The sequence below is a fragment of the Drosophila miranda genome, chromosome 5 (genome assembly GCF_003369915.1).
Source record: "Drosophila miranda strain MSH22 chromosome 5, D.miranda_PacBio2.1, whole genome shotgun sequence".
NCBI classification, from domain to species: Eukaryota; Metazoa; Arthropoda; class Insecta; order Diptera; family Drosophilidae; genus Drosophila; species Drosophila miranda.
Genome location: NC_046678.1, coordinates 2,068,093 through 2,091,555, shown reverse-complemented (window position 1 = coordinate 2,091,555; position 23,463 = coordinate 2,068,093). Strand labels below are relative to the sequence as shown.

The following is a 23,463-nucleotide window of genomic DNA, read 5'->3' as shown; positions in this document are numbered from 1 at the left end:
TCAAAAATTCGATACTATCGATAGTATCGGGTTTATTTAACTAAGATTGGAAGTCTATTAGAGGCATTTCTCAAGCAAAATTAAATAAATCCTTGTTTGTATATATCGGGGATCTTATATGGTTGCAAGGCTGATTGCTAAGCGATCTTCAAATATCAAAAGCGAAAAAAAGCAGTAGCAATTGCACCAAAACATTGATACTATCGATAGTGCCATCGATGGTTTGACATCTCTACACTGAACACCAGGGTGACCGCTTACGGTATTTTTGATACTTTTCGGAATTTTTTTGGGTCCAAAATGAGCCGACCGTAAATTTACGGTATATCGGTATATTAAGCAGTTTTTCGGTATATTACGGTATATTTAAGATGGTAAAAATTTATCTGCAGAATACACTCTCTCAAATTTAAAAAGCGTTTCAGTCAAATTATATTTCTACTTTCTAGACTATATTTTTGCATATAATAAATAGATTTAATATCATTTTTCAGTCTAGCAAAGCTGTAACGTAACACACAATATATAAAAATATGTCTGAAACTTATAAGTTAATGTTAAGCTGTTATTTGAAAGACTTATATATAAGGAATACTGACTTAAATTTACTAGATCCAAGCAGCAATGTTAATTTCGTAGAATTCCAAAAAATGATTTTGGGCATTATTGTAAGCCTCGAAGTGTCAAAATTAGAAAGAAATGAAAAATATGCATTTTTCCAAAGAGCACAGTCATTTTTGATCGAGTTGAGTATACAATTAAAGAAAAGGTTGCCTTTTAACGAGAAGGTTTTTAAACTTCTCTCATTCCTAAACCCTGAAGACATAGTCAATGGCCAATTTGCATGACCTGTATAAAAGATTTCCTCAACTTATTAAAGATCCGCAGGGAATCGATAGTGAATTTGTCCTCTTAAAAAATTATAGTCCTGGCCATTTCTGGTATACATTGGGACAAATAAAAGATTTCAACAATGAATTAAAATATGAAAAATAGGCCAATCAAGTAGGAAATAGATTCACCAATCGTATAAAATTATGATGGCATGGCCAAATGTTCTATATAGCTAGTAATATTCGTCGGAATATCAAAAACGAGGTATATGTAAAATAGAACTTGAATTCGTCAGTATATTTACGGTATATTTTGAAAATGAGGTGGTATGTTTCGGTATATTTCTGAGGGTCGGACGGTATATTTTATCGATAAATTCGCGGTCACACTGCTGAACACATTGCATGTGGAAATTAATAAAAAAAAAAGTAGATTTTGGATTATAAAAACATTACTAGAAATAGAATTTAGTTTTTTGCTGTTCAATAATACACTTTGGGTGGAGACTTTTGTTTTTTTGTACATAATTGCTTCGGTACGGAACGTACATATGCTCCAGGTAAATCAAAGGGTAAGACGAGGACTTGCGAACTAAAATTACATGACATATTAAGCCAAGTCGACGTTTTCGGGTATTTAAAAACATACTCTTAATGTATATATCAGCCACTTTTATTTTGTTAAAAGGTATTTCCCTTTGTAGAATTAAATAAACTAATAAAGACAGATGCACGTTTTTTTGTACAATAGGGTGCCTTTGTAAGAGGTTCTTGCTCATCTTGCTTGCGTCTTGCGTCTCATCAGCAAACGGCAACGTCGGCAAATATTTAGAGCTAAATTGTTGTAAAGTTTTAAGACAAGAATCTAAGAGAAGTAAACTTGTCGGGACCTATGTATGTGCATACGTACATACATATATGTGTATGTATGTGTATGGATGCGCGTTTGGACACTTGAAATTTTCCTTAGTTAAGCTCGAACAACATTGTATATATATACGTACATATGTACATATACATATACGTACACATTTCCATATATCTCTGAACTTGGTACTTACATATATATTTGAATGTCTTTTTTAGTTGACACTTGCTGATCAAACATTTCTGGAAGTAACAGCTTGATCCATTTACAGGTAAGAAGGTTACAGCTATGCGGTATTATTAAATCGGTCATTTGAATTTGATGCATACTCTCCCAGAGTCAGATGGTTGTGTGACGACACATTGCAGTGGGACAGAGATCGCCACAGAAATCGTCAGCATAGCGGCTAGATTAACCGTTTGGCGATTTCAGATACAATCACACTTCTAGGATTATTCGTAATGCAACAAGCTACGCCAAATTTATCAACACAATCCGATATAGCTAAAGCCATGCAGCCTCATTCAGCACAAAATATGGTAAGTGAAACCTCAAGCAGATCCACAGACACACTTTATTGCGGTAGATGTAGATGGCTGGCGACAAAGAATTCCATTCCCAGCTTTTATCTAACTTTGACTTTAAATAACGCTGAGTGATGCGAAATATGGAAAATCCGTTAAGCGCTCCTGACTTAAGATGATGGAGAAGTTTTGATAATACTATGTAAATAGGTTATATTTTATAATTTTCTCATATAACAAGGCACTTGGTATATTTACCTAAAAATGTAGCTTAACAATATACAAATTTTTTTTTAATGGACGTCTACGCTTATGTGTACATACATATTGATATTTTTATAATATTTACAATTTAAAAAACATTATTTTTCAATTGCCATGAATCTTATCTGCCAGTAATAAGTGTATATAATATTCGGATCAATCGAATATTAGTTCTATTCTATGATTTTGTTCAATTGTGATTTTGATTTGAATGTTTCCCTGACTGAAATGTCGTTAAAATATTACTAGCAAAAAAAGAAAATCATTTATTGTTATACCTGGTGTACGTATTGCATTTTTGTTAGAAAAAAACTTTGTTTTTATAGCTAAAGTCTGAAGTTTATTTATTTATTTAAACCTTTAATGGTCATATTATTTTGATCAGTATAGCAAGCCAAGTCACTCTATCCAGATTTGTTTTGTTTGTGCTGTTGGACATTTATATTTTTGGCCAGATCATAGGGCATATAGCATAAGTCTGATGTAATTGATGGAAACACCATTCTAATAGAGAACTGTATTTATACTGGGTTAACTAAACTACCTGCAATTTGGTACAACTTACAAAACTCTGATGCATTTTTTTTTCTGCGCTTGGAAGTTGTCATGCAATGACTACATCTTACAAGAGGCGATGCAATTACAAGCATTCCAAGTATTTTTCTACGGCCGACATATTCCTAAATAAGATCATGATTCTTATGAATTTGTAGTTTAATGGCGAAAGCATGTTTCAAAATGTCATCTTGGAAATAATTAAAAAGTTTGGGATGCCGCTAACTGTTTAATCTAATGCTATATATCAGTGGAAAGCAAATAGCACATTATCTAGCTACAAGTAAATGCTTTGAAAGAAAATTGCCCGAAGTCGCAGCTGGTGATCGCTTTCAAACCCCGAATTCATTAACACAATACACACAGTGAATGGCTCTAGTGCGCACATTAGACTTTGCGCTGAGCGTCAAGACCTAGGCTCGGTCCTTCGTCATGCTGCGACCGCAACTCTAAATTTATACCCGATAATTAGTCAGTAAGGCTCTTCTCTGGCAGACGGCGCTAGCATTGAACTAAAAAGAGTGCAAGAGTGACAGAAAATCAGTCTGAACGTTTCGTATAATTTTTGGCTATAATAGTAATCCGATCTGATCAAGATTCGGCTGGTAGATATGGTCATTCTCTATGATTGTGCATTTTAAATTTTCCCATATCTTCAAAATTGTGGATGACACAGATTTTCGTCTTTTGTGGTGGCGGAAGGGGGTGGGGCCAAATTTTTAAATGCACTTGTGCAGGTTCGATATCACAGGAGTGTGGATACAAAATGTTGTTGCTCTAGCTCTTATAGTCTCTGAGATCTAAGCGCTCACTTAGCGATTGGCAAAGCCGACCATGAACCGTGTGTGTTACAGAGAGACAGAGCGGGAGAGAATGAAATTGTTTTCTTCATTCTGGCCGTCTGAAAGATAGATAGATTCTCTACGACTCTGCGTTTTTGGGTTTTTCGTATCTTTAAAATTGTGGATGCCACAGATTTTTGTCCTTTATGGGCGCTAGGCAAACTAGGCGCTCATAGGGACGGTAGACGGACGGACGGACAGACAGACATGGCTCTATCGACTCGACTATTGGTGCTGATCAAGAATATATGTATATACTTTATGAGGTCGGAAACGCTCCCTTCTATACTCATTTTGAGTATCGAGTATAATTATCTGTTCAACAAAGAAACCAAATCGGAATAGCATATAGTCGGAATGGTCGACTTTCTTGGCATTCTGATTAGTTGATGTTTTTTAAATTTTCCTTTATGGATTTCAATACTTTTTCGCCCTTATTTAAAAAAAAAAAAAATTTTATTTGGTTTTAATTTAAGAGTCCAGAAAACAATGTCAACTCTTGTGATCTGTTGTAGATATTGCCAGCCAATAAAAAGTCCAAAAAGTATGCTCCACAGGTGCCGCCCACAAAGCCACAGCCTCTTCAGCAGTCCCTGCAACAGCAGCACAGCCACACAGCGTCACAGCCACAGTATCCGATAAATAAGGCTTACAATGTGGTTTCAATACTAAAGACTTCAACGCCGACCACTCACCAGTCAGCCCACCTGACGCAGCAGCAACCACAGCCCCACCACCTTCAGCACACACAGCAGCAGCAACAGAGCTACGCTAACGTTGTGAACAGGCCCATGGCTGGAGCAGGACCAGCAGGATCCCAGCAGTCTACTGTACTGTGCAACGGCGCTAACATAATGACTGTGAACAGCTGTCCGTTGAACTCTGGGGAATTGAATTCAGCCGCTATTTACAATATAGCAAGCCACAGGGCGTTATCTGGCAACCTTGATGGAAACCTTCGATTCATGAGCGTTCCAGACATGAATAAAAATGGCAACTGCGTCGGCAGCGGTACAGTAGCGGCTAGTAACAACTCTCCCGCCGGAGTGTGCAACGGTTCCAGTACTGGAAGCAGCATTGGTGTCGCTATTGGTTCAACCGCTGGGACATACATGCACGAAAAGAATCTTGTTGGTGTCGGCGTAAACGTCGGCGTCAGTTGTGTTGATACTAATAGGAAGTTTGATTTCAAAAACAGCAATCTGTTGTCAAGCAATAGCTTCCAAACAGCGCCGGCAGAGGTAATCCAACGGAAAAAGCACTGTAGACCCTATCGCCTTGGGTCTTCAACTTATCATTTATTCTGACACCACACCCAGCATATAATATAGGTTGTTCAATAATTTAGGTTGTATACTTGAAAAGGTTTATAAATCAACTAAACGCCGTATTATTGCTAAACTGCAAGGACTCTTAATCTTCGGCGCATCGAAGTGTGTCGTATGATCGAGTGCGAGTAAAACTGGTCCTTCACTTTCAAAGCTATCTGCCCCAGAAGCAAGCCTTCTTCTTTTGCTTTACGATTGGACATTTTCATTTTTATGCTGTCTTTGTCGAGAGTAATTTAATGTACACCAAAACTATTTAAAATTGGAAAAAGTGAGATACATGAGATTGGATTCTTGTGCTTAAACTAGCTCCGTTTTGATATACACTTCTCCTCAAAATTTTTCAATATTAGTATACAAATAATGATACTTGAAAATAGAACCCTTTACGAATTCGTAAAGAACACATATTAGAACCATATTTAGGGTGCTTTTATTATTTAATATTTGTTTTAAAAAAATTAAACAAATCACATGAGAATTAGATATAATAGTGTAATTTTATGTATGCCAACCACGGATAATAGTACGAAAAATTAGATTTAAAATTTTAGCTTTGTCGTTAAATACATTACATTTTTTTAAACTCATTTTACATATTCATTTACAGTACGTGTCAACGGGAAACAACAGTTCAGGAAACACCCGTTCAAATCAACAAAGTGGCGGCATATTTCGAGGACCACCCCCGGCGTCTAATGCTCCGCGTGGCGGTGGCGCCGGTGGAACCCGTCACGTCCATGTACAACCTATGTATCAGCAGGCAATACACCAGAATATGGTGTTGCAGCCGTACACTCAATACAACCCGCGACAGCAAACATTTCCAACTTCTCACCTGCAATATGCACCTGCTCCAATGCCCTACTACCAGTACCAGTACGTGCCGACTCTCCAGCAGCAGCCGCCGCCGCATACACGTAGCGCCGTGACAGTTAATACAAATGTGGGCAACACAATGCAACCGGTACAGTCCGGACCCAATGGGCCGCTGGCTGGTCCCGGTGCCTCCTCGACACAGCTGCAGCTGCTTACAGGCACTGTCCAACAGGGAGCAAATACTGTCATGGGTGTGGGTGGTCCTGGCAGTGGTGTGGGGCAGGTTGGTGTGGCTCCAATGGTCGGAGTCGGTGTGATGCCAACCAGCGTGCAACCGCAATCAGTTCAAGTGCAGCCAGCGAGTAGGCGTCGACATCAGCATCGCCTACAGATCATCGATCCGGCAACTAAAAAAAATATATTAGACGATTTCGATAAGGCAAGTTATTTATCATTGACCGGCTGGAACCTTTAAATCTTTACGATATTGTTTAAATTTATTGTTATAACAGAGCAACTCGACTGCGGACAATGACTTCACAGAGCAAACAGCGTCTTCAGCAACAGTAACAGCTCCTGACGTTCTGTCCGAAACTCCCATTTGTATTCCAACACAGGATTCGGTTGGTATAAATATTTCCAATAACGTAACACTGCAGGCTCCAGACTCGAGAACCAACGCTCCTTATACTATAGGTGAGAGTGCGTTACGTATCTGGCTACATACAATTTTAATTCTTGCTCTCTTTTACTTTTCAGAGCAATTGCCTGTACAGCGCCAAGACATCGTGGGTCAGACTCCAATCGTATCTGCCATGTCCGATGCACCATCTGTTGAAATATTGCCAACGCCTCAAAAGGGAAGAAGCAAAAAGTACGTCTATGAAATGAACTAAATTCACCTAATATTCTATAGCTATTACCTTTTTTTAGAATTCCCATAATGTCTCCTAAAAACGTCTCTGACTCCCATGTCTCTACCACTTGTAAGTAAACGACACTAGTATTATCATATAATAATTTTACTGCAAATCTACAATACAAAAACCAAATCTCATAGATTTTTACGATGTGCCCAGGAATGTTTTAGGGAATATTAAAGTAATTTTACTACAGTATAGGGTTTTTTGTACAGAGGAATATTGAATTGGTTTCTGTAATGATTGCAGGAGGAATCGATTTCATCAGCCATCGATTCTTCTGTGAGTGTTGGAACTGTCTGACTTCCTCCCTTGAGAAGCCCAAACGTCCTCTCTGAGCGAGTCAGTCTCTCAATACGCGAAAACTCACCAACACAAAGTACAGAAATAGGAAAGATAGGCAGACGACAATATATACATAAATATATTAATTAACGAGGGGGAACGTTGTGAGTTGCTGCGGACACCGCAACTCTACAGTTATACCCGATACTAAGTCAGTATGGCTCTCCTCCGGCAGACGCTGCTAATATTAAACGACACGACAAAGAGTGCGTGCGAGAAAGACAGAAAATCAGTCTGAGCGTGACGTCGGGCGCTGCGTAGCCACTGCAAATTGATTTTTTCCTATTGGCTATAAAAATGATCTGATCTGATCCAGATTCAGCAATCTGATAGATATGGTCATTATCTATGGTTCTGCGTTTTTAGTTTTCTCGAATGTGCAATATTGTGGATGCAACAGATTTTCGTCCTTTGTGTGGGCGGAAGGGGGTGGGGCGAAATTTTGAGATACACGTTTTATAGTAAGATCTAACAGAAGTGCGGATACCAAATTTGGTTACTCTAGCCTTAATAGTCTCTGAGATTTTTGAATATCCCCAGATTTTCGTCCTTTGCGGGGGCGGAAGGGGGTGTGGCGAAATTTTGAAACAAACTCGTCTCAGTCCGATATATTAGGATATGTGGATACCAAATTTGCTTGCTCTAGCTTTTGTAGTCTCTGAGATCTAGGCGCTAATGTTTTACTCTAAGCAAAGCCGCCTATGCTACGTGTGTGTTAGAGCGAGACAGGGCGAGAAAAAATGAAATTGTTTTCTTGATGCTGGCTATAATAATAATACGATCCAATTCAGATTCCGCAGTCTTAAAGATATGGTCATTCGCTACGATTCTGCGTTTTTGGTTTTCTCATATCTTTAAAATTGTGGATGCCACAGATTTTCGTCCTTTGTGGGGGCGGAAGTGGGCGGGGCGAAGTTTTGAAATATTTTTGTAGTAGTGACATATCACAGAAGTCTGGGTCCAAAACATCGTTGCTCTAGCTCTTATAGTCTTTGAGCACTAGGCGCTGAAGGGGACGGACAGACGGACGGACGGACAGACAGACAGGGCTCAATCGACTCGGCTATTGATGCTGATCAAGAATATATATACTTTATGGGGTCGGAAACGATTCCTTCTTACCACAAATCTAATATACCCCAATACTCATTTTGAGTATCGGGTATACAAACACATTTCCCCTTGCTTACAAGGTGGATTCAATGGCTATACCCAAGGAATACATAAATGATCTACTTCCATGTAGTTTTTGAAAATATCAAAACAAATGTCAAAATTGTGGATGCCACAGATATTCGTCCTTGGTGCGGGCGAAAAGGGGCGCGGCAAAATTTTTGAAATAAACTTTTAGCAGTGCGTATGTCTATCACAGGAGTCTGGATACAAAATTTGGTTGCTCTAGCTCTTATAGTCCCAGCGCTCAACGGAACGGACAGACGGACGGACGGGAACACGCACAGACAGACATGACTATATCAACTTGGCTATGGATGCTGATCAAGAATATATATATTTTATGGGGTTGGAAACGCTTCGTTCATAGTGTAACGAACATCTACTTTCCTCACAAATCCAATATAAAACGAGGGGGAACGTTGTGAGTTGCTGCGGAGACCGCAACTCTACATTTATACCCGATACTTAGTCAGTGTGGCTCTCCTCCGGCAGACGCTGCTAATATTAAACGACACGACAAGGAGTGTGTGCGAGAGAGACAGAAAATCAGTCTGAGCGTGACGTCGGGCGCTGCGTAGCCACTGCAAATTGATTTGTTCCTATTGGCTAAAAAAAAAGATCCGATCTGATCCAGATTCAGCAATCTGATAGATATGGGCATTATCTATGATTCTGCGTTTTTAGTTTTCTCGTATCCTCAATATGGTGGATGTATTGTGTTGATTCTGGCTATAATAATTATACGATCTGGTTCAGATTTTGCACTCTAGAAGATATAGTCATCTTCTACGATTCTGCGTTTTTAGTTTTTTTGTATCTTTGAATTTGTGGATGCCACAGATTTTCGCCCTTTGTGGGGGCGGAAGTGGGCGGGGCGAAGTTTTGAAATATTCTTGTAGCAGTGACATATCACAGAAGTCTGGATCGAAAACATCGTTACTCTAGCTCTTATAGTCTTTGAGCACTAGGCGCTAATAGGGACGGACAGACGGACAGACAGACATGGCTCAATCGACTCGGCTATTGATGCTGATCAAGAAATATATATACTTTATGGACGTTACACACATCCACTTTTACCACAAATCTAATATACCCCAATACTCATTTTGAGTATCGGGTATAACAAAAATTAAAAATATGACAAAAGTTAACTTTTTTTTTTTTGTATGTTAAACGTTCAAACGTTCCAAATCCCTGCTAAAAATCCTTCGAATTGCGCCATGAAAACTATATAGCGGATATTCCAATTGACGGAAACTATCTATATTGCTGCTGTGATGTACCGGAGCCAATCCATTTCTCTCCCAATCTCTGTAATTGGGCTTCACCTTGATACTTCATCGCTTGCGTTTGATCTTTTATCTGATCTTCAGATAATGTAATGTGTTGCTGTTGGTCACCGTGACCCTTGAAATCCAACATCATCTGGTGCATCATCCTTTGTACAATAGTTTGGCTTTCGAACTCCTCGATGTCAAGCCAATTCTATTTTTAGTTGCTAAAGTTTCAAACATCCTCAACCCCACTTCTGACATCATTGAGGGATAGAAAATGGAATGTTGGTTTTACAATTTCTTACAACTTTTCAGAAGGCATTCAGGTGTTGTTTCGATCAACTCTGAGCCAAGACTCGATCAGCATCAATATCCGAGTCGTCCGCCCCGTGTAATTTTTAGTTCTAGACACCAAAAAATAGTTCCTACGGCCCCTAGCTCCCTCGCAAATCGTGAAATGAACAGCACGTGTCGTTTGTATTGATGGACACTTGAATAAATTTTGAATACTATTATTGCCCGCTCCTTTTCCCACATAAAATCGAAGAAGATCGTTTATAATCTACAATTTGGAGGATACAAGAAAACTGCAGAATCATAAGAAAGATCCTTATTTAGTAGATTCTCTAAATCAGTGCGATCGGAAACCTCTCCATATCATAACATAAGGTGGATGCTTTACGGTGGCAATAGAGCAATTTTTCTTATTCGACTATTCAGAAGTGAATTGTAAAGTGTCCCTGCTATTAAAGACACCGACGTTGAATAGCTTGAGCCGGAATATCATTTGCAAACCGTTGCTGCACCTCTGATCCTATGCCTTTACATATGTACATATTTATATCACTGAAGTTCGACGGGCAAAAACTCGGTATACGAACTTTAAGTTACGTTCATATCATTAAAAATGAATTTATTGCTTTTAATTATTTTTAAACGTTTTAACCAATTAACCAAAATAGAATCTGTACAACAAAATTAATTGAGCTTCTTGTAATGGCTTTTTTATGCCGACGTAAATGTTTTGGGTGCTAAAACGATTTGTTAAGTTACGTGAATTTTCGTAGTAAACTACAATCCGTATTTGGAGGTTGGTTTTCTTTGTGAACCAAAATTCTGCAAATGACATAAGTTCGCTTTCCAGGAGATCTGTCACAGACCGTATAAATTAAAGTTTTTCTCATCGCTAAAAATTACCTTTTCAAATTCGCTGTCCCAAAACTTATATCTTTCACAGCGATATTACATTAAATAAGTTTTTATTAAAAGCAGTTAACGACTTAAATAGTTTTTCCCGCGAGATCATAGGCGTGTCCGACTCAAAATGTAAGTATATGCATATTTAAGTACATGAAAGTTAATACTAGTTCTTTAGATGGGCCGAAAAGAAGATTGCCTTGAATCTTCAAAAATAAGGGAAGTCTTCGGGAAGTTGCGAAAAGTTTAGGGCGCTCGGTATATTTTGTTCAGATTGATATTGATATAGATAATATATTATGGAGCGACGAAACAAAAATAAAACTTTTGACTCCGGATGATACACACTTGATCATAATAATAGGTACACGTTGAAGCTTTTCATTAATAATTAGTTTTATCGTACTTTAAGTGTTGAAAACAAAATTTTTTTTGGTATGTTTTATTTGTCAATGTATTGCAGTTCCGTGACAAAAAAAATGAAACAGGGAAACCGGCGAATAACAGAGCTTTAAGCGATATTGCGAGTTGACATCACATTTTGGCTGATCAAAATAATAGGTACAGTGTCAGTAAATTTTGAATATCAAGTGAATAATTTGGAAATTCTTGGCTTTTTGGCAATTAAACATCCATTTCATTTAACTACAGTCTAAATATAAACAAATAATTATTTTTTTTTTACAAGAATAGGCCGAAAGTCTTATTGTACAGCCCAATTGGCTCTTAGTCTGAAAAAAGAAGGCCAATCTCTTCGGGCCATTGCTAAATTAATGAAAAGGTTTCATAATTTTGTTGAAATGCTTTAAAAATAAAAACCTAGTCAGGAAACTCGCGGAAAGCCACAGAAAACAACCATAACACGTGACCACTACATACTTTTCTTTGAGGAATAAGGACCCATTTAAGTCGTCAAAGGCTATTGTATCAGAAATTGCACTAGAAGTTAGTGCTCCAACGATCCGTAGACGGCTACAACAAGCCAGCCTTCCAAGGAGAATAGAAAGAAAGGTCCAACTTACGCGTCAAAAAAATTTAGCCATGGGGAAACTTTTGCTAAAGATCATAAAAACTGCGCAGGATGCGCCGGATAGAAAAAGTGGAGAAGCCTTTTATGGAGCGACGAAACTAAAATAAATTTATTAGGGAATGAATGTGAAAGCAATGTAGGAAGCCTTAAAAGAAAGAATTTTAATCCATGTTTCACAAAAAAAATTTGTCAAACATGGAGGTGCCAGTTAAAGATATGGGGCTGCTCATCCTGGTACGGTGTAGGTCCATTTTTCTTGACAACGAACAGAATGGACGCTGAGCAATACAAACCCAGATTGCAGACAGTTATGCTATCTTATGCTGAAGAAAACATGAGTTTCCATTCGGTATTTAAGTAATATAACGACCCAAGGCACACATCCAAGCTTTTGACCAAATTTTTTGAGGACCAAACAATAGACGTTTTAAAGTGGCTTCTTAAATTTTCCGACTTAAATCCAATCGAAAACTTGTGGGCAGATTTACGAAACAAAATTAGCTAAGTTTTCATTTTCAAATAATCAAAAATTATGCGAGGGCATCCAAAAATTGTGGTATGAGACACCTGCCAGACGCTTAATAAAAGTACGCCAAAAATAATTATAAAGGTGACAAAAAATAAAGGTGGATACATCGGAGATTAACTATCAAATCCCATTTAGGCAACAACAAAATAATAATAACCAGTTAACAAACTTTTTTCATAACAATACTTGAAGTGTACCTATTATTTTGAGCAGCATGATATTGACTGTGAAGTACAAATGGAGCTATTTTCTTTTATAACATTATCTTATAATATAATCAAGTTTATTTGATTGAAAACAGATACTTAAGGAATAATTGAGAACTAATTTTAAGTTTAATATATTGCATAAAACCGTTTTCTGTTATGTTAAAGTTTACGTAGATGTGTGTACCTATTATTATGATCAAGTGTGTATGTACGGCGGCCCAAAGGCAGGGAATTCGACGTCCGGTACACAAGGAAAATGGTTAAGCACGTGTTATGAGATTTCAGTGGAGACTTGCCGCCTACTTGTTACTAGTATGCCAAAAACAATCGCTAAATTAATACAAAAATAAGGTTGCTTTACCGTATGCTAGCATATGTACGATTACTAATAATACGAAAACAATGAACAAATGTTGATACGCTTCGCGTTTTCGGCTGTGTAGAATTTCTGTACTTAATTTTTCGATCATCCCTTGTTTTTTTTTTTTTTACATTTTATCGATCACAAACTATATACTATTTGAGGTGAAAAATGCTTATGTCAAATATTTTATAATCAACGGTAGGTTAGAAAACTAAAAGTAAATTTAATTTTTTCTTTGTGTATTATAAAAGTTGTTTGAGTCGTGAAAGAAAGCTCAAAAACATCTACTTTTTATTTTGACCAGTTGTGTATAAACAAAGTGGAAGCTGTATTGGCATCACGCCTCTATGCCAATGACAACCTTATTCAAGTAAATTGAAGACTTGAAACCTAGAAAGGTTAGTACCCCTTGCTCAAGGTCCGTCAAATGGAAACCCCCCATCCTTCATTATAATAATAGTACTTCACTCGAAATCGTGTTATCAGAACACAAAATGCAATTTATCATTATTCGATTGCGAAAATGATTTAAAGTAGTTTAAACAAGACAACGTCGTCGCAACATTATTGGATGAATAAGTTGAACTTGGGTGATCAGGTGACAAGGAAATAAAATCTTTTTCGACATAGTATGATATTAATGACAATTGGTGTCATTTCAAGAATTTGTCGTTTTAAAAAGAACACCTACATATGTATTTGTTTTTTCTTTGGCTCTAATCACAATTTTGCCTTACTGATTTGTATACTGCTCTGCCGAGGAATAATAAACTTTTAGCATCGTCACTTCTGGTCAGTTCTGGTCACTTCTGTGTGGGTTAGTTCATTCATTAGTCCGATTCCGCACACATGTCCGATCGTTGTGCGTAGCCGAATAATAATTGATGCGAGTGTGTTTAGACCTTTTCTTTTTAGATTGCTAGCGAATAGTGGCAGTCGGTCGGCGGACGTCTTTCTCTGTTGCTCCGTTCGCAATTCAGTTCGTAGCAAATTGGTTCGATGTGATCACTTCTGGGTGCCTGAGTGTTAGTGCGAGTCGATATCATCTGTGTCTATCTATAGCGCCTAGGCAACAACGCGACAGTTGGTCGGTAAGACAACGCACGTCTAACGTGAATAAGTATGAGTATACTTATATGCGTGTATATAAGTATGTACATAAAATACATATATTCAATCGTATTTATATGCATATGAACATATATATAATGTATGTAACCGCCCTGTAGATTATTACTACATTGCATATTTTGCCTTTAATTTGTATCTGTATTTTTTTTATTATATTTTGCATTTGGCTTTGGTCAGTCGTGGCATATATTCATTTAAAAATTAGATTATTTGAAAGCACTGAGGATCTCCACTAGGTATAAAGGTGAAATACAAGAGTAAATTAGTACATCAGATTTGTATATGAATGACATATATTATATAGTATAAAACCCTAGATGAAACCACCGTGAATTTGTGCAATTGTTGTACCCTTCGACCTTTATCCACGCATAAAGTGTATATTTATATTCCTGCTTAGTACTTAGAGCTGTAGATATAAAAAACAATCCCAATTAGACTAGCTCGACAGATCTACATATCTCTACATATTGCCTCCTTTTTTCATAGTTATGCCGAATTGTATACAAATGAATGGCTCTAAGAACATGCTACCACAGGAACAACCTATAACATTCACAAAAATATCAAACTATTCAAGTTTTTAAAGGAGCATCGTTTAGTCAGAACGTTCTGTTTGTTCGCTGTAAGGAAAATGTAAATCTACTTTTAGGGGAATACAATATGTTATTTAAAAGAAATGTTCATCCGTTTTTTGTGGTGATGTCTTTGTTAACTTTAGGTTTAATTACACAGGTCGTGAACCCGCACAAAGGTTGCGGTCCTATATGCATTTAATGACGTTTTATACGTTTTTCTAAAATATACTGCAATAAGCCGGAATTTGAATCAACAATGCTCAAAATGAACGAATGCCACCACGAAAAGTTTGACCGATTACTCGGACGCACAATATTCGAATGAAGAGGAAAAGAATGAGTCTGAATTATTGTTTCTCTGCCTATGCTTACTCATATTTACATATACATATACGCTCCAAAAGAACACAGAGTCTTTTAATTGTTGAAGTTTTGCTGGGCGTAAGGAAAAGGAGAAAGAAAATTTAAGAAAAACAATGTAGCAATGAAGTACACAAAGTTGGCATAAAACCATTGGAGTAATTCAAATGTTTTCGGCAATGCTATTTCTTTAATTTCGGTTCGTTTTTGCACAATCCTTAATTCTTGCTCGTATAACTCATTCAGTCCAATTCGAATGCATTCTATTAAGAGAGCCACGTATATCTCTACTGCATACTCTGCATATTACTGCATAGAGAGAAAGCTTTATCGTTGTCCTATATCATCCCTTTCAGTTGGGTTTCATCCATTGTATACATAATAGATATGCACCTTTATGTATTTGAAACTATTTGAAACCGAATTGTCAAACATCAAAAGGCGTACAGTCTTACGCACACTTAATTATTTTCATCTGTGCAATTTTGCATAACCCTAAAAGAAATCATTTTTCTACGATTTAAGCCATTCTCCAATTTTCTGTGGTAAATATTGGATTTTGTTGTGCCTTTTCATAGAAGACCCAAAAGACCGAAAAAGTGTCCGCAAACGAAAATTAATTTCTCAAGGGCTCATGTGAGTGTTGCCATTTTAGCCTATTTAAGGCTAGATCTAGCTTATTTGAAAACGGATATGCAGCAAATTCACTTCGGGGTTTTTTTTTTAAATGGTCGAATTGTCTTTGAGACTTTTCCAGGGGCGAATTGTTCTAGTTTGTGCAGCAAATTTTTCGGAAAGCCGCTTCCTTCACGAACGAAAGGAAACAAAGAATAAAAAGCTGATGCAATAATTAAATCCAGTGTGTTGAGCTGTATAGACCATTCCGGGCTGAACACATATTTACGTTTAACAGCACCCTGTTTTTATACCCGATACTCAAAATGAGTATAGGGGTATATTAGATTCGTGGTGAAATTGAATGTGTGTAACGTCCAGATGGAAGCGTTTCCGACCCCATAAAGTATATATATTCTTGATCAGCATCAATAGCCGAGTCAATTGAGCCATGTCTGTCTGTCCGTCCCTATGAGCGCCTAGTGCTCAAAGACTAAATGCTAGAGCAACGAAATTTTGTATCCAGACTTCTGTGATATGTCACTGCTACAAGTGTTCCCCTACAAGGGACGAAAATCTGTGGCATGCACAATTTTAAAGATACGAAAAATTAAAAACGCACTATCATAGAGATCAGATCGAATAATTATTATAACTAAAAGGAAGAAATCAATTTTTAGTGGCTACGCAGCGAAAAGTTCCAAAAGTTTAACTCTTCGTGATCCTGAACTCGAAGTCCGAAACTGGCAATTCGTAAACTATGTATGTAAATACCTCTGAAACCGCATATTTCAGAGTTTGGTTCAATTTGGTTGGTGCCAAGGTATATGGTTCAGAGGATAAGGTTATTCTTGTCCACGCTAAAATTTACATAATCAGACTCGCTAACCAAATATTAACTGTGTGTCACTTAAGGTATTGCTCCTTAAGGTGTCTCCTAGGAGAAAGCAATCGTCGAAACTTAAACGAAAACCCAGTTGAGTTAATATTATGCTTCCTGTCAGTTACGAACTGTTTCACTTCCGGATCTAAATAAATACGAAAGAAATCAAAATTAAGATTCAATATTTACATTTTGCACAGTAAACACAATTAACAAATCAAATGTCTGCTTTGTCATTTATTTTCTCCAGCTGATGCGGATGATGCAGCTGCAAAGCCAGGCGCTGCAACCAAAACAACCAAGGAGGCTACTCAGCAAAACCTATCGTATCAGACTGCATCCACTTCCCAGCAGAAGAAGCAGGAGCCACCGCTTGCACAGATCACAGCGGAAGTGCCAGTCGCCGCAACGGAGGGAACCAACATTGTTACCTCAGCTGCTGTGCTGCCCACTGAGAACCTTTCATCCGATTTGCTAAAATTGGAGATATCAACAAATCTGTCTGTTGACGTTGTTGAACTGTCGGAGACGGCGAGCATTGATACCGCTTCGGTGGGTTCCGTCGAAGCCAAGTCGATTCACACAGTCCAAGCCATCTCTCAGAACACCTCTTCAACCGAAATATCAGAGGCCGCAGCTGAGGAAACCCAGACCCACCAGAGTGAAATACAGCAAACACAGCCAGAACAAATCTTCGAAAGTGCCCCTGATGAGACTGATGAAGCGCCGATGGCATTAGCAGAAGAGATTTGTGGCGAGACCCGACCATCCAAAACAGTAGAAGAAATAACGACTAAAGAACTTTTATCAAAAGGTGCAATGGATACGACGCCTTTCTCTGAGCTGGCACTAGAGTCGCAGTCCAGTGTTGCCGCAGAAGATCCTGAGCGTCAACCTGAGGCAGGGCCAGAGCCAGAGACGGAGCCTGAGTCTTTTGCCGATCCTCAACTCCAAGAAGATATTAAACTGCAACTGGAACCAGAAGCCACTGGCACAGCCACAGTCTCAGAAAGTGTTTTATCATCGTTGATTAATTACAATGAGGGTCAATGGTCACCCAGCAATCCCAGTGGCAAGAAACAATATGATCGCGAGCAGTTGCTGCAGCTGCGCGAGGCAAAGGCCTCGCGTATACAGCCGGAAGTAAAGAACGTTTCGATACTGCCCCAGCCAAACCTAATGCCGTCGTTCATCCGCAACAACAACAACAACAAGCGAGTGCAGTCGATGGTTGGTGTGATTGGAGGTCGCAACAGCGAGTCGGGAGGGGGTTTCATTGGCAAACAGGTGTCGATGTCGGGTGTGCAAAGTGGAGGTGGTAGGAGCAGCATGAAGGGTATGATTCATGTCAACCTGTCACTGAATCAGGACGTGAAACTGAATCAGAACGAGAATGCCTGGCGTCCTCGAGGCGTAAACAAGTCTGATAGTAGTGCAGACGTGAAGGCCACTCAAGAGAAGGATGAGTTGGTGCGACGGGTCAGGGGTATTCTGAACAAGCTTACCCCCGAGCGGTTCGATACGCTGGTCGAGGAGATAATCAAATTGAAGATTGATACGCCCGACAAGATGGACGAGGTTATTGTCTTAGTGTTTGAGAAGGCCATTGACGAACCAAACTTCTCGGTTTCGTACGCCAGGCTGTGCCATCGGCTTATAAGTGAAGTGAAAGCTCGCGACGAGCGTATGGAGAGCGGCACTAAATCAAATCTAGCACACTTCCGGAATGCCTTGTTGGACAAAACGGAGCGAGAGTTCACGCAGAACGTCTCACAAAGTACCGCAAAGGAGAAGAAACTACAGCCAGTTGTAGACAAGATAAAAAAGTGCAACGATCCGAACGAAAAAGCCGAGCTTGAAGCACTTTTGGAGGAGGAAGAGCGAAAAATACGCAGACGCTCCGGAGGCACGGTTCGATTTATTGGGGAGCTCTTTAAGATATCTATGCTGACTGGTAAAATCATATACTCCTGCATTGATACTCTGCTGAATCCGCACTCGGAGGATATGCTTGAGTGCCTCTGCAAGCTGCTGACAACCGTCGGGGCCAAGTTCGAGCAGACCCCCGTCAGCTCTAAGGAACCGTCACGATGCTATTCGCTGGAGAAGTCCATAGCCAGAATGCAGGCAATCGCCTCCAAGACCGACAAAGACGGCGCCAAAGTAAGCTCCCGCGTGCGGTTTATGCTCCAAGACGTGATAGATCTGCGCAAGAACAAATGGCAATCGACACGCAACGAAGCACCGAAAACCATGGGACAAATCGAAAAGGAGACCAAGAACGAGCAGCTATCGGCGCAATATTTCGGTCCGCTCTCCGGCACTACCCCCGTTGGGTCCCAGGGAGGATCGGGAAAACGAGACGATCGCAGCAATGCTCGATTCGGAGATTCTCGTTCTGGCAGCGGCTATTCCGGCAGTCACAGTCAGCGCGGTGACAATGGAAACTTGCGACACCAGCAGCAAAACAACGGAGGCGGAGGCAGTGGCTCCAGTGGTGCTGGTCATTCTAACGGAAACAACGATGACATATGGCATGTACAAACAAGCAAGGGCAGCCGCTCTCAAGCTCTTGATAGCAATAAACTGGAGGGTCTGGTAAGACGCGTTTTTTTCACTTATGTCATTAATAGTTGTAACAATCGGCCAGAATCAGAACTACAGTCGATAAAGGTTCGCCTTGCTCTGTTCGTTTGGTGTCAAAAAAGTCCAAGTGAACATTCCTTTACTTTCTTGTTTTAAATTTGTTAAGTTACACAGTCCATTAGTTTGGTTGTTAATTTATTTGATTTCTTCTTTTCAGAGTTTACACATAAGCCAAAACATAGAGAACAAAAAAATGGGTGGTCTAACTCAATTTATTTGGAATATGGAAGCTGCGAAACAATCTTCTGCTCCCACAACTACGCCATCCAATCCCTTTGCATTGTTGTCGTCCCTAGTGGATAAGAATAGCAGCGAACGGGATCGGGATCGTGACCGTGACCGCAGTGGCCCCAGAAACAAGGGATCATACAACAAGGGATCTATGGAGCGTGATCGTTATGGCGATAGAGGTACTGTTTGTTTTTTCGTAAAATTTAACTCAAAATAAATGCCAATTATTTAGGTCTCAACTCGAGAACTGGATCATCACAGGGATCGCGAGAGAATTCATCCTCTCGCGCTGGACAGCAGGGTCGCGGATTGATAAACTCTTCAGTTCAAAAGTCTGCTAGTCACTCAAAATATACACAACAGGCTCCATCAGTTCGAGTTACTGGCAAGGTAAGTAACACATTCTTAATTAATTTTTCCAATCTAATAAAATGGAAATGATTCAGACGCCATGAATTATATTGTATGCTTGGTCTCCACTGAATAATTTTATAAATATTTAATTTACAAATAGGCACAAAGCTCACTAGGAAGTTCCGCTGTCAACGTTGGAGGCCTTTACAGAAGTGGCGATCAGCAGTCGGCTGCGTCCAGTTCCAGTGCCGCTGCAACGTCAGTTCAGATAAATCGATCTGTGGCCCCTGTGGCCGTGTTCAGCGAGCCCAGTGATGCTGACATAAAGCTGATCAAGGCGGTTGTCTCGGAAATGATAGAGCTTTCCGCAGCCTCCAAGGGTGTAAATCCGACGGTAGTTGCGTGTATGAAACGGGTACCGGAGGACATGCGTTGTGGTTTCTTGTACTACATATTAACGGATTATTTACATCTGGCCAATGTGGGCAAACAGTACAGGCGGTACCTGGCCATTACCGTGGCGCATCTAATACAACAGAACTACATCTCCGTGGATCACTTTAGACTGGCGTACAAAGAATTTGCCGAGTGCGCAAACGATTTAATTTTTGATATTCCAGAACTTTGGCTGTATATTCTGCAATTTGCCGGTAATATAAAAGGATGACCTCCAGTTCTAAAAGATCATTAATCGATTCCTTCGTAGGACCACTAATTGTGAAGAAAATATTGACGGTATCAGATCTGTGGAACAAAAATCTGAAAGACAACAGCCCATCAAATGTGGGTAAAAAGTTCCTCAAAACCTATTTGACATACTGTACACGAGAAGTAGGACCGAGTTTCACTCGTAGTATGTGGATCAAGTTCAACCTGCACTGGTCCGACTTTATGCCTGACAACGAAGTTATCGATTTCATTGAATCCAATGTAAGTTTGTTATGCAATAACATATGTAATCTCAATTATTTATATGTAATTTGAAACAGAGACTAGAGTATGTGGAAAACGAGTCTAAACCGCCAGTGATTGAGCAGCGCGAAACCCCAGAGAAGCACGTTAAAAATGTGATAGAACATATAGAGCATTTGCTAAAGGAAGGAGCGACGGCAGACTGCATCATCGATTACAGTAACGTAAGGCTCGAAATTGTTTGAAGTAGTTTAATTTAATAATGAAAATAATTCCTTATTGAATGTTGCTCTCAGGGAAATATTTTGGTGGCTGATAAACTGTTTATTAGAGGCTTGACTGAAACGTTGAGTAATTTTGCAATTGTGTACAAGGACAACAGTTACAAACTAGAGCCCGAAATCTTCCAAAAGTTTTGCATACCAGTTTTGCAGCGATACATCGACTCGCATGAAGATCATCAATTGGAATGCCTCTATGCTATGCAACTATTGGTGCATAGCTTAGAGCATCCCAGAGGTATGAAAATACATACATAAATGAGAACATAGCTTTATCATTTTCATAATTTTTTGATTGGCTTAGGACTATTAAGTGAATTAATTGGTGAGCTATATGATGCCTATGTTATACAGAAGGAGTCGCTATGTAAGTGGCGTGATTCAAAGGATCAATCAGCAGGAAAGGGTAAGATGCAGTTTAAGAAGATTTACAAATATACACGCTTTGTCATTCATTAATTTTCCTTTTTTTTCGTTATTAGGCGTTGCTGTTAAAAGTCTTAATCCCTTCTTTAACTCATTATTCAATGATGAAACCAACTAAACAGCACAGTACTCGGAGAGCTGACATAGACAGCGACTTAGGGGAATAAAAAACAAAAACAATATATTTAAATTTGTAATAAAATTAATTAAACAGAAAGCTGGTTTGTGAAGAGAGCTCTTTAAAAATATACCTATGATTCGATATGGACTTATCTCAATAGATATTGCGGTTCTTGCATTACGAGTACATGCAATAATATGAAAGTGTATAACATATGTAAAATAAAGCAAACCCAGAGGAAATTTCTAGTTATAGATGGTTGCTCTTACAATATAGCTATAGAACACCACAAAAAGGGACAAGAAATGCTTTGGCTAGTCTAGTTCGCCAATACGATTAAATAGACAGCTACAAAATGTACGCAAAGGCGAATTTAGAAAATTTATACCAATCCCAATTTGGAAGTGCAAAAAAAATATTCAAGTGAAAATAGAATTTCCCAGTACAGCTTATAGATTTAACTGAATAATTGATTATGTTTCTATCTCTAAGAGATTATCCATCTATTTGTAACTTGAACAGAACGATAAAGTTTTAAATATAATGTTTTTAAAGGTGAAAAACGACAAACGGATAAATTTTATATGCGTATTTTACTTAAAAAATAACATATTTGTAATCCGTTTCATATAAATTTTAAATACATCCTTATAACACTGGCGAGCTCTTTGTTTCGGAATTAAATAAAGTGCTAAAAAATCAAAAAAATTAAAAAAGGAAACTAGCACTGCCAATCCAGTAAAAAAAAATAGAACGTCTAGAGGCTCCAAGGACATCATAATCCGACCGTTTAATAATTACTTCGAAAACACTTTTTCAGATGCAAAAATACTCACATGTAACTCAGATTTACATGTAACTCATCACTCAGATTAACAAGTTAAAAGGTAGGTAACAACCGAAATATTTTAATATAGTATATCAGTAATCAGTATGACTCTTGTCCGCCAGAGAGCGCCCATGATGCACGACAAAGAGTGTGTCTATAATAATGATCCGATCTGATTTAGATTCTGCAGTCTGGAAGGTAGGGTCATTAAGAATGATTATACGATTTTTATTTTCTCGTATCTTTGAAATTGCCACAGATTTTCGTTCTTTATGAGGGCGTGAGAAAATTTCGAAATAAACTTGATTCAGTGTGATATCACAGGAGTCGAGACACAAAATTTCGTTGCTCTAACTCTTATAGTCTCTGAGAACTAGACATACAGACATGGCTCAATCGACTATTGATGCTGATCAAGAAACGGGGTCGGAAACGCTTCCTTCTGGACATAACACACATCCCCCGCACAATCGAATACACCCCTATACTCTTTTTGAGTATCGGGTATTAAAAGCTCGACAAAGAAACATTACTTTTAAATTAGGCTTGAGGTAAGCACATTAAAAACCACTTGATAAAAGACACGATTAATCTATTAAGGTTGAGAGGGATCATATAACAGCCAGAATTATCCTTTGAATGTCATCAACACAAAACAGGTTATCAGATTCTGTCAAAGTGGTCTACAACCCCAGAGGTAGATAACCATGCGGAATAGATTCTTCTGAGTCTAAAATTGGCAATTGGCTTTGCAACAGCCAAACATTTCCAAGACCCACTTACTCTGATAGATTTGGAGTCCCTACTGACGAACATCAAATATGTATGTTTTAAATTTTGCCCAAAAAGGGATGTGATCTGTGGGATACACAATTAGGAAGAGACGAGAAAGCCGAAAACTCAAAATAAAAGATAGTGATTATATCTGCCAGATTGAAGAAGTTTGATCAGATGGGATCGTTATTAGGGCCAGATAGAAGAAAACGTAACGAAGTATATGACAGCCGGATATTAAT

At 38.7% G+C, this 23,463-nt stretch overlaps 1 protein-coding gene across 4 annotated transcripts; it reads left to right on the top strand.

Moving 5' to 3' along the window:
- The first annotated feature begins 1,225 nt into the window (after window positions 1-1,225).
- LOC108164397 (eukaryotic translation initiation factor 4 gamma 3) lies at window positions 1,226-22,196 on the top strand. 4 transcript variants are annotated; one of them, XM_033394268.1, is made up of 17 exons: window positions 1,226-1,393; window positions 1,920-1,972; window positions 2,039-2,240; window positions 4,444-5,127; window positions 5,825-6,472; window positions 6,546-6,729; window positions 6,793-6,907; window positions 6,967-7,019; window positions 16,898-19,245; window positions 19,451-19,703; window positions 19,757-19,914; window positions 20,039-20,528; window positions 20,585-20,808; window positions 20,868-21,014; window positions 21,087-21,309; window positions 21,376-21,477; window positions 21,554-22,196. In XM_033394268.1, exons 3-17 carry the CDS (start codon window positions 2,163-2,165, stop codon window positions 21,613-21,615), a joined length of 5,769 nt encoding a protein of 1,922 aa, XP_033250159.1. In that variant the 5' UTR covers window positions 1,226-1,393; window positions 1,920-1,972; window positions 2,039-2,162; the 3' UTR covers window positions 21,616-22,196. The 4 variants fall into 4 exon arrangements, with proteins under 4 accessions (XP_033250159.1, XP_033250157.1, XP_033250158.1 ...); XM_033394266.1 differs by having other exon boundaries at window positions 4,432-5,127; XM_033394267.1 differs by having other exon boundaries at window positions 1,226-1,405; window positions 4,432-5,127.
- Window positions 22,197-23,463: the final 1,267 nt, after the last annotated feature.